The 15,156-nt window shown below is 42.1% G+C and overlaps 1 protein-coding gene across 1 annotated transcript in view; it reads left to right on the top strand.

Annotated features, from left to right (window-relative positions):
- LRBA (LPS responsive beige-like anchor protein) overlaps positions 1–15,156 on the top strand; it is a 2,444,222-nt gene that overhangs the window by 191,476 nt on the left and 2,237,590 nt on the right. Inside the window, exon 5 of the mRNA XM_086962285.1 lies at positions 12,356–12,451. Within this exon, the coding sequence (XP_086818411.1) occupies positions 12,356–12,451 (96 nt within the window). The remainder of the gene's footprint in view (positions 1–12,355; positions 12,452–15,156) is intronic.

The raw sequence follows: 15,156 nt of genomic DNA, 5'->3' as shown, positions 1-15,156 counted from the left end.
ATTTAAGTCTGTTTCACAATTCTTACCTCAGATGGCACCAGATGCTATTGAAACTTTTGTGGACTGGGTCATCAAGGATTTGGTGCAGTTAAGATGAAAACAGAAATTTGTGAATGGTAATAAAGAAAACAAAGGGAACTTTACCTTTAAACAACGTATGGCCCTTAAGAGTCTGAGCGAGGATGAAGGGATTGTGTGCAAGCCCTCAGATAAGGGCGGTAACATCGTTCTTCAGACAAGGAAGAATTGATATGGAGGCAATACGTCAACTGGCCAACCGGCAGACTTATACTGTGATTACTGCAAATGAGTACCATCAGAGCATTGTGGACTATCATTTCTCAAGAAAGGATGAGGCATCAATCCTCGCTATAGACCCGTGTGATTGGTCTGACCATCACGCTATAACATTTGCGATACCTACAATGAAAAAGGGCAGGACCGTACAACCTCGCAAGCTCACGAAACTGATCCGAGACACAAAAGAGGCCAATATTGGACTACTGGTTGAAAGGTGTGAAAAAGATCTGAAGCCACCCAACAATAAGCAAAATGTCAATGAGCTGACGGATCACTACTTAACCTCGATCGGGAATATCGTCAATGACACCATGCCCCAAAAACTGAAAAAAGTTGCAGAGAAACCAAAAAATCCCTGGTTTAATGAGTCATTGAACGAGGACAGGCGCAAACTGAGAATGGCCGAAAGGAAATGGAGACAACATCCCTCCTCCCCGGAGCTGATAGCCCTCAGGAAAACAAGAAACGAATATAACAAAAAGATAATCAACTCCAAAAAAGAATTTATCAGCGCTGAATTGGACAGTGCCATAAACAGACCACGAAAACTCTTCGAGATTTTAAAACAACAGTCAAACAAACTCGCCAAAACGGTGCAAGAGAATACTAAAACTCCCATAAGCTGCGAGGAATTCTCCTCATTTTTCATGGAAAAATCCAAGCTGCTAGAAGTTGAACTCACAAATGCAGCAACTAACCTGATGACCCTTCGTCCTCCTAAAATTGAGGCCAATGTCTTAACAGAGGGTCTCCAAACAAAAAACAAGGCAATATGGGATTCATTTGAACTATACGACCAGGGAAAGATCGCCAAAACGCTGGCGGAACTCAGACCAAACAACCACTATCAAGACCCTCTACCGGGAAAGTGTATAAGAGAAATCAGCCATACGCTAGTTCCAATCTGGACTGAGATAATAAATGCCTCACTTGCACAAGGGACTCTCCCTGACTGCCTAAAAACAGGGCAGGTAGTGCCCATCATCAAAAAACCGACAGCTGATGCAACAGACCCGAACAACTATCGTCCAGTGACCAACATCCCTCGACTGGCCAAACTCATTGAGAAATGCGTGCAGGGCCAACTAAGCCAACATATAGCGAAATTCTCGCTACTTGACGATTGCCAATCAGGATTCAGAACAGGACACAGTACTGAAACTGCGATCCTGCACATTGTCGATGACGCCTTACAAGCCCTAGACCGTAACCAAACATGCCTACTAATCCTCCTAGACTTATCATCAGCATTTGACACGGTAAAGCACGAAGTACTAATGACCAGGCTACTAGACAGGATGGGTCTGTCCGGAAACGTACTGAAATGGTTCAATTCCTTCCTACAGAATAGGACTCAGCGATTCCTGGTTAATCAAGCAATCTCTTCCCCGAGCCCCAATGCAATTGGAGTCCCACAAGGCTCAACGTTATCCCCAGATCTATTCAACTTGTATGTAGAACCTCTCACGGAGATTCTTCAAAAATCACAGATATCCTATCATATGTATGCAGACGACACGCAATTATACATAAAGATCGCCTCCCTTGAGGACATTGACCGAATGAACAAGACGCTAAAGGAAGCTTTGCGATGGTTAACAATGAACCATCTGAAATTAAACGCCCAGAAAACAGAATTCCTGCTAATCTCACCGACAAGGAGCCAATCTGAAGTTAAGGAATGGACTAAAATGGTGACCGCGCTAAATTGCACCCCGACCCTAGTGAACTCAGCCAAATCTCTAGGAATTACGCTAGATGAAAACCTTGACATGAAAGACCATATTAATTCAATGGCCAAGACCGCCCGCTACCACTTGAATTACTTAAGAAAACTGAAACCCTTTATCTCAGAGACGGATCTAAAACTGGCTATCCAATCACTAGTTATCTCGAGGATCGAATACGGCTGCACCACACTAACTGGCCTACCGGAAACATCCACAGCACCATTAGAAGCCTGCCTCAACGCAGCGGCAAGACTCATTACGGGAACGAAGAAATTCGATCATATATCTCCTCACCTGAAAGCACTAAACTGGCTACCTTACGAGGCCAGATGCCAAATGAAGATGGCCTGTATTACACATAAAGCGGTTCACTACAACACCCCTAGATACCTAGCCAAGAAACTTAAGTTATCAGGAGGTAACAGAACAACTAGAGGCGCAAGAGAGTTGCTATTGCGACCAGCCTTTTTCCACAAGAAAAAGACCTACAACCGAGCATTCTCTGGAGCTGCCCCCAGAATCTGGAACTCAATCCCGCCAAACATCAGGAAGATCCAAAATACATTAACATTCAAACGAGAACTTAAGAACCACTTGGTGAGTAAATACCCGACTTAGAGAAACCTACGGATTACTGAGATGACCATTTACGCTAACAGAGGATTGTCCTCTTTATGAAAACTGGAAGATCAATACCTGACAATTGACTGTTGCCATGCTCAAGCAGAGGCTTGACACGTTACTGCTACCTCATATACCTGCAAACTTATAACTATATCTCTCAGACAAAACTATATAACCTCTACCTCACTCTATGTATTCATCCTTATTATTCTTTATATGCACTGGAATACCATATAACCCTACCTCACCGAGTTTGGTTTGATACCAGGACACTAGCCAAGTCTTACTAGCCATCTAAGGCCAATTGCACATACATTAGGAAATTATATATCTAATCACGCCCTCACATTTTATTGCCTTCTACCTCATATCGATTTTTTGTTGTTATTAATGCGATTATAATGGATATATGTTTTGACATTAGGAATTTATATAGCTAATTACGTCCATACACTATACTGCCTCTACCTCTTATCTATTTTGTTTTGTTTGTTTTTTACTGTTATGATAATGTTATATGTCATTCTTTACCTGTTAAGCGCTCTGATACCCACGGGTCTTGTCCGTGCTATACAAAACTCTATAAATAAACAAATAAATAAATAAATAAAATTCTTTGATTTTTAAATGGCATGATAAAGGACTGTTGGAAATGGATGAATTCCTGTTCTTGAGACGACTGAACCCTACTATCCCTACCTTCTACCATTTGCCGAAGGTGCACAAGAATAGGATGGCACCACCAGGGAGACCCATTGTGGCATCGCAAGGGAGCCTTAGGGAACATATGTCGATTTATGTGGACTTCTTTCTTTTACCACATGTGAAAGTGCTTAAATCGTACATTAGAGATACCAAAGATCTGTTGGGCCACATTGCATCTTTACAATGGGAAGAAGGCTATAAATTGATGGTCTTAGACATCACTAGTCTATATACTTCAATAGTGCATCAAGATGGCCTAGTGGCCATGAAATAATTTTTGGATAAACGTGTGTTGAAGTACACTGACCATAGTGCATTGGTATTGGATTTTGCCAAATTCTGCCTGTTTCACAACATTTTTCTCTTCCAGACACAGATGTACAGACAGACCTCAAGTACGGCCATGGGCACCTGCTTCGCCCCCAGCTACGCAAACTTGTTTTTTGGCTGGTGGGAGGAGCAGGTGGCCTGGGGCGTGGCCAACAAAGAGTGGACCAATCGAGTGGTCCGATGGTACAGTTTCATAGATGACGTGTTAGTTATTTAGAATGGGTCATCGGAGAGAGCTCGGGATTTCATTGGGGTCTTAAACATGAATGAGGTCAACCTTGAGTTCACTGGAGATGTGAGCGCTGAATCAGTTAATTATTTAGATCTTAACATCTATGTGGAGGGAGAGCTGTTGAAGACCAGGCTTTATTGGAAGGCAACCGCAAGGAAATATGTCCTGCATGCCTCCAGTAGCCATCCCACCAATTTGGTGAATAGTATCCCCTACGGGGAACTACTCAGGATTAAGAGGAAAAGCTATTGGGGTAAATTTCGCCTCATAACTACTTACTCCTGGAACGCCAGGAATTTGAAAAGAATTATGAAGAAAAACTGGCATATGTTGCAGACAGACAATGTGATAGGGGGAGATCTTCCATCTAACCCCCTTGCCACATTTATTAAGGCAAGCTCTTTGAAAAATGACTTAGTACGTAGTCATCTAACTGATGCCCCAAGATCGGCTTTGGCTCTATGCATGGGTTCTTCCCATGCAGGAAGTGTAATGCCTGCAAGGGAAGCAAGAGGGTCCTTACTTATGACATTCCAATTGTAGGCATCCGTGAAAGCATCAGGACGTTTTTGACTTGTACTACCCCCTATACAGTGTATTGTCTCGTGCCCATGCGGCCTACGTTACGTAGGCAGCACGATTTATCCGACTAAAATCAGGATACTGGAGCTTATGCGGGCAATAGCGAAGGGGGATGAAGCTTACACTGTTGTGCGACATTTTCATAAGGAACATCATCGCGACAGGGATTTGCTGAGCTACTTTTGCCTTGATCATGTACCTAGCAATCCCCGAGGGGGTGACAGGATTTTGAGGCTACGGAGGCTGGAGTCACGGTTTATAATTGACCTTCAGATAAAGGCACCACTAGGCCTAAACAGCAGTGAAGAGCTTGCTATACATTTAGGGGAATGAGGTACCTGTTTAATCAGTTTAGTCAATTAGTCTGTGTATATACTGTGATGATGTCTTGATGTATGTAGGAGATGCATATATAAATGTATGAGACTTTTTATCGACTCTTTCTTGAGTTTTTGATTTGGTCCTCCTATCTTTTTCTATTTCTATCTTTATTTTTCAACATCTTTTGATGTAATGAAAAGCAGGATGTGCTCACTTGTATATAAGTGTAAATATTGTGGAATGTGTAGATAGGCTGCCTCAAGTCATGTTTTGTGACACCTTGACATCCAGTGTGGTGATGAGGAGTTTGGCTCATTCAGGGCGTAATGAATTCAACTGTACATTGGTTGGAGGAGAATATGCCGAGCCCATCTATGGGCGTAATTAATTATTTTGTGGTTGCACTTTGATTTTGAGGCTATATATTTTCCTCGTATGTGCAGCAATGTATAGATATCGAACATTTGAGATGTTGGCATCTTGTTTGACAAGTAATTGCAAATGTGAAGTTTGTTTATTTAAGCATTTTTTGACATTCCAACATGGTGCTTACCAGTTGCGCTGTGTGTTAAGGTTGCTGTGATTCTACGACAGTCCCCTCTTTGTGTTTATGAAGTAAACAAGGTGTTTAAAATCATCGCGCTTCGGTAAACATAGAAGAATTTGGTTGTTACCGAAACGCGTCTGTTTTGATGTGCGAGTTTGCTGTTGAATAAATTAACAGAAACAGCCCCCGTGAGTGCTGTCTTCCTTTATGAAAGCTGGAGTAAAGGAGGAGAGTTGAAGGCTGATATATATATATATTAATATTAATATTGTGTGTGTTTTTGTTTGTTGTGTCACTTTGGCTGGCGAGTTCTGAATGGTTTGCAGTTGTCCGGCGAGCTGCTTACTGATCCGGACGTAAAACTTGTTCCTATAGTCCACTTACTCGTGACAAGGCTGTGTGACTCTTTTTTGGGTGCTCGTTGGTAGCCTTTTGAAGATTTTCCTCAGCATTTTTAGTGAGGTGGAAGCAGGAAGTTGTGACGTGGCGTTGACATGCATGGTAATTTAGAGTTTGTTGTTGATGATCCCACAGTTCTTGGCAAAGCTGAAGGGAGTGGTTTCTGGTCCTAGTTCAGCCGGCCACTAGGTGAAGTCCCACTGTGAGCTGTTCTTTGAGACAATCGCACGTTTTCTCTTGTCGGGGTTCAGTTACAAACAGTTTGTATTTATGGAGTCGGTGGCTTCTGTCATGCAGGCAGTGAACTTGTTCCAGGTGTTAGGAATCTTGTCTGAGAGGGAGAGTATAAGTTGAGTGTCTGGCTTAGGAAAAGATTTTAAAACTGGGCTTTGTTTTCTTGACGAGTTGGTGGTCGCTGAGGTGTCTGTTGACGCGCTTGTAAAACGTTGGCCGCAAACGATAGCAGAGAACTCGATCTGTACATGGTGGGCATTGATGGGTCTAAGAAGGGCTTCTTGAGCATGGAGAAGACTGTGTTGTGTTTCCATGTATCCGGAAGGTGGGTGATGAAATGGAGACATTCAGGATAGGTGTGAGTGCTGCACTGATGGATTGAAGTCCTTTGGTGACAGTCTGATGGAAGCAAGAGTCCAATGAGGCCTCTGAGTAGTACTTCATGGTTGCAGCAGTTGTATCCATAGTGGAAGCAGGGGCCACATGGTCATAATTGTTTCTTTGAACGAGACTGTTAGATATGTTGTGAGGTCCATTTGGTCCTGTTGAAGGTCGAAATTGCTCTATATGGAGGTTATCTTGTTGCCGAAGAATTGAGAGACTTGGTTGCGGAGGTCCTGTGAGGAGGTGATGTGTTGGAGGCATCTGCTGATGAGGTGAAATGTTTCATAATAAACATCTCCTTGTTTCTGTTGCTGGTGGTGTCGACATGTTCCGCTAAAGCATCGCGTTCGGTAGCCAGGATCTGTAGTGGAAGTGTCTCAGGGTGGGTTAGAAGACGTTCCTGTTTCTTTGTATTGGCTTATTCTCCATCTGCTCTCCAATTGTTTGCAGTGGCGCTTTGCAATCTTGAGTTCCGCTGTATACCAACTGGCTTAGGGTCTGGATCTTGTGGCTTTGCTGTACTTGACTGTGTGCATCCCGTATGTCGGACTGTGTACCCGCCGCTGAACGGGTGGGCAGACGATATGATACGGTAAAAGAGGGAAGCCCCAAAGAACAATCTACATTTTATACCATTTCTAGTAACAATTCAAACATTCATCCCTGTAAAGGTGCCCATTGTATTAGTCCTGATGCGAGTACACCCTTTGACGCCCCTAGACCAGGCTTAGTTGCCAGTACCCTGGAAGTTAGTTCAACTATACCTTGTGTTACCCAGCCGGTGATGGCCATTCATGATACCATCAAGTCTGCCGGTCTTACCCTTATCTCCTGGAACATCGCTGGTATTGCAGGGAAACTAGACTCACCCTTTTGGTCCAGGTTTATTGGGGAAGGATTTGATATAATCCTCCTCCAGGAAACCTGGTGCCAGGAACAAATTAATATTGACGGTTACTCATCCCACTGCCTTAAAGCTACCAAATCCAGTTCAGGTAGGGCTAAGGGGGGTCTTCTGTTGCTCCTGTCCAACAAGTTGAATAACTGTGTAGTTAGAAGTAGTACGACTGTGGGAACCCACAGCCAGGTAGTGAGGGTTGAGTGCAGTAAGGGGATCGATTTGGTTATAGTAAATTTCTATAACAATATCTTTGATGCCTCCAGAGGGAACATTTTATACCCCCTTGAAAAGGAAATTGTAAGGGTTATGGGCATTTCGAATATAAAGGCAGAGGTTATATGGGCAGGGGACTTTAATCTACAGCCATGCCATTTGTCTAATGGGAATCCCTGTGGTCTTGGAACAGTAATGTCTAATCAATGGGGGGGACCGGGAGAGAGGGAGGACTTCCTCCACTTCCCACACTGTCATTATGGCGCATTACTTAACAAAATGTTAACTAAGCTAGACCTGTATCTGTTAAACTGTAATAAAAATATCCAGGCAGTCACATGTCCTACCTTTACAGGAAGGGATGCTGGGACATTTATAGATCATATCTTGCTGTCTAGTACGGGAGACTTCTCTAACCTATATATTAAAGAAGAAAGTCTCAGTGACCACAATAGTATTTGTATTACACTCCTGGGTCACGGTACATCATCATCAGTGTTAGGAGAAAAGTGCTCTACTGACCTAGTACCCATCAGACCAAATGGTCTAAGGATCAGATGGTCTGGAACTAATTCAAAGGCCAAACAGAAGGAGGTTATAACTAGCTGTAAATCCCAAATAAGCTATTGTTTAAGCAATGTAATTAACCCCGAGTCCCTATTGTTACATTTTATCACTATCAATACTACTATCGAAGGTATTTTCACTAGGGCTCCTTCATCCACCAGAGGTATAAAACAGGGGTGGTTTGATAAACCTTGCATGTTTGCCCTCCGGGAATTAAAGAAGGCATTAGGTACCAAACCACGAGACAGGGATGGAATAAAACATCTTAGGGCCAACTATAAAATGGCAATCACCAACAGAAAAAAGCTCCTACAGTGTGAGGCATGGGACAAGCTAAAGGAAGCAGCAGAGACCAAAAACTGCAAATTATATTGGTAAACAATTAACAGCCCTTTTCTCAATAAAGATGACATCCCGGAACTAACTTCTTATGTCGCATGTAATGACTGGATTACCCACTTTACCAACATCTTCAACCCGGAAGGGATACCCCTAGAGGTACTAACTACCGAGGCTACACCTTGGATACCCCTACCTTTGGGAGTAACGTTGGAGGAAGGCTATGAAGGGCTCTCCAATAGTAAAGGAGGAAAAGCTCCAGGCCCGGATGGGGTCCCGATCGACCTGCTAAAAGCCGAACCGCATTTGTGGGTCCCCATCCTGGTGAGGATCTTTAATTGCGCGGCAGAAGATAATTTTCCCCCTTCTTGGGGCCAATCAGTTATAATTCCCCTATTCAAGAAAGGCAGCAAATCCGAGGCTTCCAACTACCGCCCAATTTCTCTGCTGGATGCCTCAGTAAAGGTTATGAGTAGGATTCTGCTTAAAAGGTTAGAAACCTGGGCAACTGATTCGAATATTTTATCTAAAGTGCAATATGGGTTCCGTAAAGGTATGGGCAATCTGGAACAATGTGTTAATTTGGACCTTATTATTAACAAATAATATACTGTGGCCAAAAATAGCAACCTTTTTTTATGTTTTGCTGATTTGAGCAGCGCGTTTGATTTAGTTAACCATGCTATTCTTTGGGAGGTTTTGCTCGAGTCTGGGGCACCGAAGGAAATACTCCACTTTTTAGCCAGGCTTTATGAAAAACTCTCATGTAAGGTCCGTTATGGCACCCTAGGCGAATGTACACCATTTTTCAAAGTCTCACGGGGAATTCGCCAGGGATGCGTTTGGGCCCCTCTTTTATTTTCCCTTTTTATTAATGGCGTTGACCGTATCCTGGTTGATATTCCCGCAGATGCCCCTTTGATTGGAGGAAAACCTGTCCCACTTTTACTTTATGCGGACGACGCTGTTCTTTTATCCCGCACACAGATTGGCCTCCAGCGCCTAATTGATAGTTTTATGTTGTTCATCCAAAACAGGAGGCTCTGTGTGAACAAATCCAAGACGTATGTTATGTCATGCGGGCAGGCTGCAAATAAGATGAAGCATAGTTTTTTCCTGGACAAAGATAAAATGACACACGTCAAAACTTTCTGTTATCTGGGAATCACTTATAACAACAGTGGGTCTTGGATTTCTGAATTTGACAACATTAGACTGAAAATGTTGCGGACCACTAGCAGCATATTCCGATTTGCCACTAAACTTGGATCTAGAAGCATCCCAGATATGATTAACATATATAACGTTCGCTGAGTCTCTTCTGCACTGTATGGGGCAGGTGTATGGGGCCATAGTGAAGGCCCTTCGCTCCAAGCTGATGAAAATAAGTTTTTAAAGAGATTGTTATGTGTTCCTTCCTCCGCCTCTGTACAATTGATCCATGACGAGGTAGGGATCAAGTTTATATCTGACTTAGCAGCCGTTCGGCCACTCTTATTGTGGCGTTCTATTTGGGCTAAGCCAGAGACTCGATTCACTCAAGAGATTATTCTTGATTGTATAGGTCTGGACCACTCATTACGTATACAGTGGATGAGATACATTCATTTCTGGTATAACCTTTTATTTGATATTGATGTTTTTCTTGATCCAGAGCAGGCAGCTGCCATTTCCAAAAAAGAAATTAAGTTAACGTTTTTAAACTTTAAAAAGGTTGAGCGAGACAAAGTGCACGGTAAGCTAGCCACCGTGAAGTTTTATAAAGACCTGAATTTAACTCCGGGGCTACAATCTTACCTTGTGAACGTGACCCGTCCATCTCACCAATTTGTATTAACCCGTGTTAGATTGGGTATCGTACACCACCTTGTTGCGTTCCCAACCCAGAAAGTCAGATCCGAGACTCCCTGCCCGTGCGACAATACTTCACGCCAGAGTTGTTGCCACTTTTTACTTTTCTGTAAATTTGATCATTTTCTTAGGTTAAAATACCTTAAGCCTATTTTTATAAAGTATAACACTCGAACCACAAAGACCGCATTGATGTTACTATCCTCAATGGAGAATGTGGATATCTGCTTTTTTGTGGCTACCTATATCTTGAAATGTACAGCTGCCAGGAAAAGTATAGTGCTGTAACCCCTTTATACTTACCTGTCTGTACCGAATGACCTGTATATGCCATATATAAAATATTTTTAATATTGTATTATATTAGTTTTATACTCTCTTTGAGACGTACAGCTGCCAGGAAATGTATAGTGCTGCTATTATTTTATACATTCCTGTCTGTACATAAAAGTTTTATAATAGTTGTAAATATGGAATGGTTACTCATGTTTTATGCCCACAGTATGCATTGTAAGGTCCCTCTTTATACCCCAAATTCATTCTTCTATGCCCATTTGAGCGGTCCGGATTTTGTTTGTTTTAATGTACAGCTGCCAGGAAACTCCACTTGTTGTGATAAATATACTGATTTCCTGTCTGTACACATATGATTCTTTTGTATATATCCCCATATCGCTTTTATTTTTAAACTACTAACTGTTGCCCAACAACTGCTGTACATGCTTCCTATTTTCCTTTTTCTGCACTATTAATGTGAATATTGAGAATCATTTTGTATATATATGGTGTTGTATTTTAATGTCGCTTGTATGATTTGTATTTTCAAATCGAATAAAAGCTCATGAATTGAATTGAATTGACTGTGTGTGTGTGTGTGTGTGTGTGTGTGTGTGTGTGTGTGTGTGTGTGTGTGTGTGTGTGTGTGTAGACTGCAGAAAATCAGAAGTCTATAAATGCATGTAAATATCAACATAACAGCCGCTGCCAGTTGTCAAAATGTCATGTGCCCGTTTGCGAATAAGGTGTTGCGTTTTGAAAATGTTCTGCATTCATGTCCTGTTGTATGATGTACCATATAACTTGATCTTTTTGGTATAACGTTACTGCCACATAGATTGCTATTGTAAACTGATAAAGATGATTTGTTAAATCCTCAAATAAAATTTTGCTTTTAATGACCATAAGTTACAGAAGCATTACCATAGTCTTAACAAATTATTGATATGAAAGCAACACTTGTTTATAAAACATTGAAATTTCCATGACACGCACCACATACCAATGGTGAATTCTATACTGTCTACCTTAAAAACAAAAAAATGGTGTACTATATGCAGGCCTTAATTTTGAATCCCGTTGGGGTAGATGTGAAATTTTACCCTTTTTGACTTTAGAAAAGCCATGTACTTGAACTGAATAATCATATGCATCTTTCAGCAAACTACTTTCCATAGTTTTAGAAGTGCAGAGCGCCATATGCTAAGACATTTACCTTTAAATGTACTTGTTGCAACAGGGGCTGCTCTTCTCATAAAGCTAGGAAAATCATAGATGACTGAATTCAGATTGCCAGCATTTTTGTAAATGACAGACCGAGCTTCAAATCTTTGCACCAGTACTTTGAGATCCATATTTGCATTGTGTAAAGGAGATTCTCTCAGTGTACAAATTCACTCTTTCAGATACTGAAGAATCTTGCAAATTCTTATAATAATGAATGATGGACAAAGTTTGGATGAGTTCTTAGAGCACCAAACCTGCTCATTTAGTTACAATCGGCGGACACAGCAATCACATCAAAGCTGTGCATGATATTGCGTTGCACATTTTATTTGTTTGCCACACAGCATAATTTACTTACTTAGCTGTATTGTTTTTTTGTTACTGTATACAAGGAGGAGATTTTGAGCCAATAAAAAACATCTTACTGCTTCTACTTGTTGATTCATATTCTTAGCCTAGTTAATATTTGCTACGGTTGGATTTTTGTAGTATAGAAGTGAGTACTGAGGCATGTTGACTGACAATTGGCAATTAAATATGTGAATGCGAGTATGAAGTACATTATTAATTATTTTTGTTTTTGTTTTTATTAGCCGCCCCATGCAGTGAAGCTGTTATCTGTCTTGAAACACATGCCCCAGAAGTATGGCCCTGATGCCTTCTTCAATTTTCCTGGAAAAAGTGCTGCAGTAAGTACAAACCCTTATATTTTTAAATAAGTGGGGAGTTGCAGGATGCTTCGACAAGTTTTGATGGTGTTGGTGGTGATGATGGGGAAGAAGGGGATCTTAAGTACACAAAGGGATGCAAATGCTAAACGCACCTTCTCTCCCGAATTATCGCCCTCTTACTTTCGCTACCAACCGAGAAAACAAATGGATTAAATGGAGATAAAGCTAGGTGGTAGTAGCAGTGATCAAATACTCACAACTTCGCCACTCCAACAACAGTGTGCGTTAGAGGAGATGAGAATTCCCCTTTATGTCTTCTCCAGAAAAGGCAGGGGGCTGAGAACAGGCACCTATCATCTAGACCCCAGTGAAGTGTTCATTTTTTTTGTTGCATAGTTTTATATAGCGCAAACTTGACCCGAATCAGGTATCGGAGCGCTTTACATAGCACCAATTACGTTACATGAGGATCCACATCAGTGCTTAATTTGTAAAAAAAAGAAGTGCAGGTGCTGACCATTTTGCCAAGGAGGCCACCGCTCATGTCTTCCTCCAATGAGCCCCACTTTCAACACTCTCACTGCCTCAGTCTCTATCTTCTAACCTTGATCTGTTGTCTGTCCCCTATGTCTTTGCTCTAAGAGTCTATCCTCTCTCCTCTCTAATTGTTTTCTATCACCTTTGTCACACCCTGCATTTCTGATTTGCCCTTTATTCATTTTAGCCCTGCCCTTTTTTCTCTTCACTTTTATCCACTCTCTGCTCTCTCCCCTCAATCTTGGCTCTTTACTATCACTCTCTAGCAGTGATTAGCTGTGACTCCATTTTATCATTTGTCTGCTTATTTTCCTCTGTCCTGTCCTCCACATTCTTTCATTCTATTTTCTCTCTTCTTAATGCTTTCTTCTTCACATCATGGCTGCTTTATCTTTGTATCTGATTTGCTCTCTTCCTTTTCTTCTACTTTGCTCCATTTTATCTCTCTCCTCTCTTGTTGTTTCTTCTCCTTTAATCTTTCTGTCTCATCTCGAACACTGCTGCTTCTTGTGACCCCTGTTTTCAGCCTTTACATGTCCCTGCTATTTTGAACTCTGCGTTTTTCTGTTGTCATTCCTAAAGAAGTACTTTCTTATCTACACTGAGTGCAAAAACAAAATGTACACAGAATGAAAAAGCTTTTTTGCATATATTAATCAGTGTGGTATGTCTAGGTTTATTGCGGTACAGGCAGCTGCTTGAGCACAGCAGGTCATGTCACTGCTTGTGCTGCCTGCAATTAGTAGGTCCTGGGATGACAACGGCATCGGCATCCACTGCTCAGCATGCTGTGATCCTGCCTGCTACAGCGCAGGCATTGTCCCCGGCAGTAATGCTGCCAATGCCGGTAAGTATGGCTGTGGTGCCTACTGGACTCACTCACGCTCAGCAATTACCATGCTGGGGTGCAGCGCACAGATTCTACTGGTGACACAATGGCGCACAAAAGTTGTGTTGGGCCACAGCCGCATCAAGCACATTGAGTATAGCAGCAATGCATGTCTGCCGAATATGATACTTTGGCTACGCAACAAGTTGAAAGTCCACACTCTAATTTATTCTTCCTCAAAAGCCCTCACTCCCAAGTTCCAAATTCGCTTTTTAAGCTTTCTTGCCCCAACTCCGTCATGAGCCAGCCCCCAGCTATAATTATCCAATGGGAGGTTTAGGCTCAGGAAGTGGCAGGGTGCAGCAGACTAGAGGAATAGAATCGAGCCATAGTTTATCGATGACTTCTTGGATTTGTGATCAGCGTGATGACATCATCACTAACGTGGTGATACACAATCATGCCTGCCTGGACAGGCGTATGCCGGCCTGCCTATGAACATTTACCAGCCAGTCACCATGCAATGTATGCTATTCTTTTTATTTTGAATTGAACAATTAATATTGAGACCACCACCTGCAGGTTTAGAAATTGTAGCCCCGGCCCTGTGAAAGAAGTGCAGGTGCTGAGCACCTGAAAGCACCTGCTCAAATTAAGCACTGATCCACATTCATTTTTGGTTAGGCACGGGGAGATCAAGTGATTTGCCCAGAATCACAGGATGTTCCGCGTCATTGCCAAGACTCGAACCCAGTTCACCAGATTCAAGGTCGACCCCCCCCAGCCGTTAGGCTAACTCCTCTCTCATGCACTGGGATCTGCATTCATGCACTGGTACCTGCCAGTTGTGTGCACACTAGAAAGTGGTGGGTTTTGTCAGGTATGTGGAAACGTGCAGGTGTCATAATTGAACAATTATTTACATTGAATATATTTTAATTGCATATTTCTACCAATAGAGACCCATTTTTTGCTTTCTAAAAACTGTGAATTAAATTGAGTATATGGGACTGATTTACTTATTAGGGTTTCCCAATTTCGTGCTAATTGAAAGTTACGAATGATGGGTGGTTTCTTGATGGGGAGGAGAGCTGGCACTGTATGTCACTTGAGTGGGTCTAATAGTAGATGATTGCCTCAACTGTGGGGGAGGGGTGTTGTGGATGGGACGTGAATGAGTGCTCCACTTAATTCATCTCTTCTCCTTCCCACACATGCCCTCCCATAAATCATCTGTGGGTTGCTTTGTTCCAGTTCACACTGTTCTGAACAGAAGATTACCCTCTGGTGTGAAACATAAGTAAATTGAGGCAGTGCTTACTACCATCTTTAGAGGTGAGGAAGGATTCTTGACTGG

This window comes from Lissotriton vulgaris, chromosome 3_1, assembly GCF_964263255.1.
Source record: "Lissotriton vulgaris chromosome 3_1, aLisVul1.2, whole genome shotgun sequence".
Classification (NCBI taxonomy): domain Eukaryota; kingdom Metazoa; phylum Chordata; class Amphibia; order Caudata; family Salamandridae; genus Lissotriton; species Lissotriton vulgaris.
Note: the sequence above shows the minus strand (reverse complement) of the source record. Positions and strands in the feature narration are given on the sequence as shown.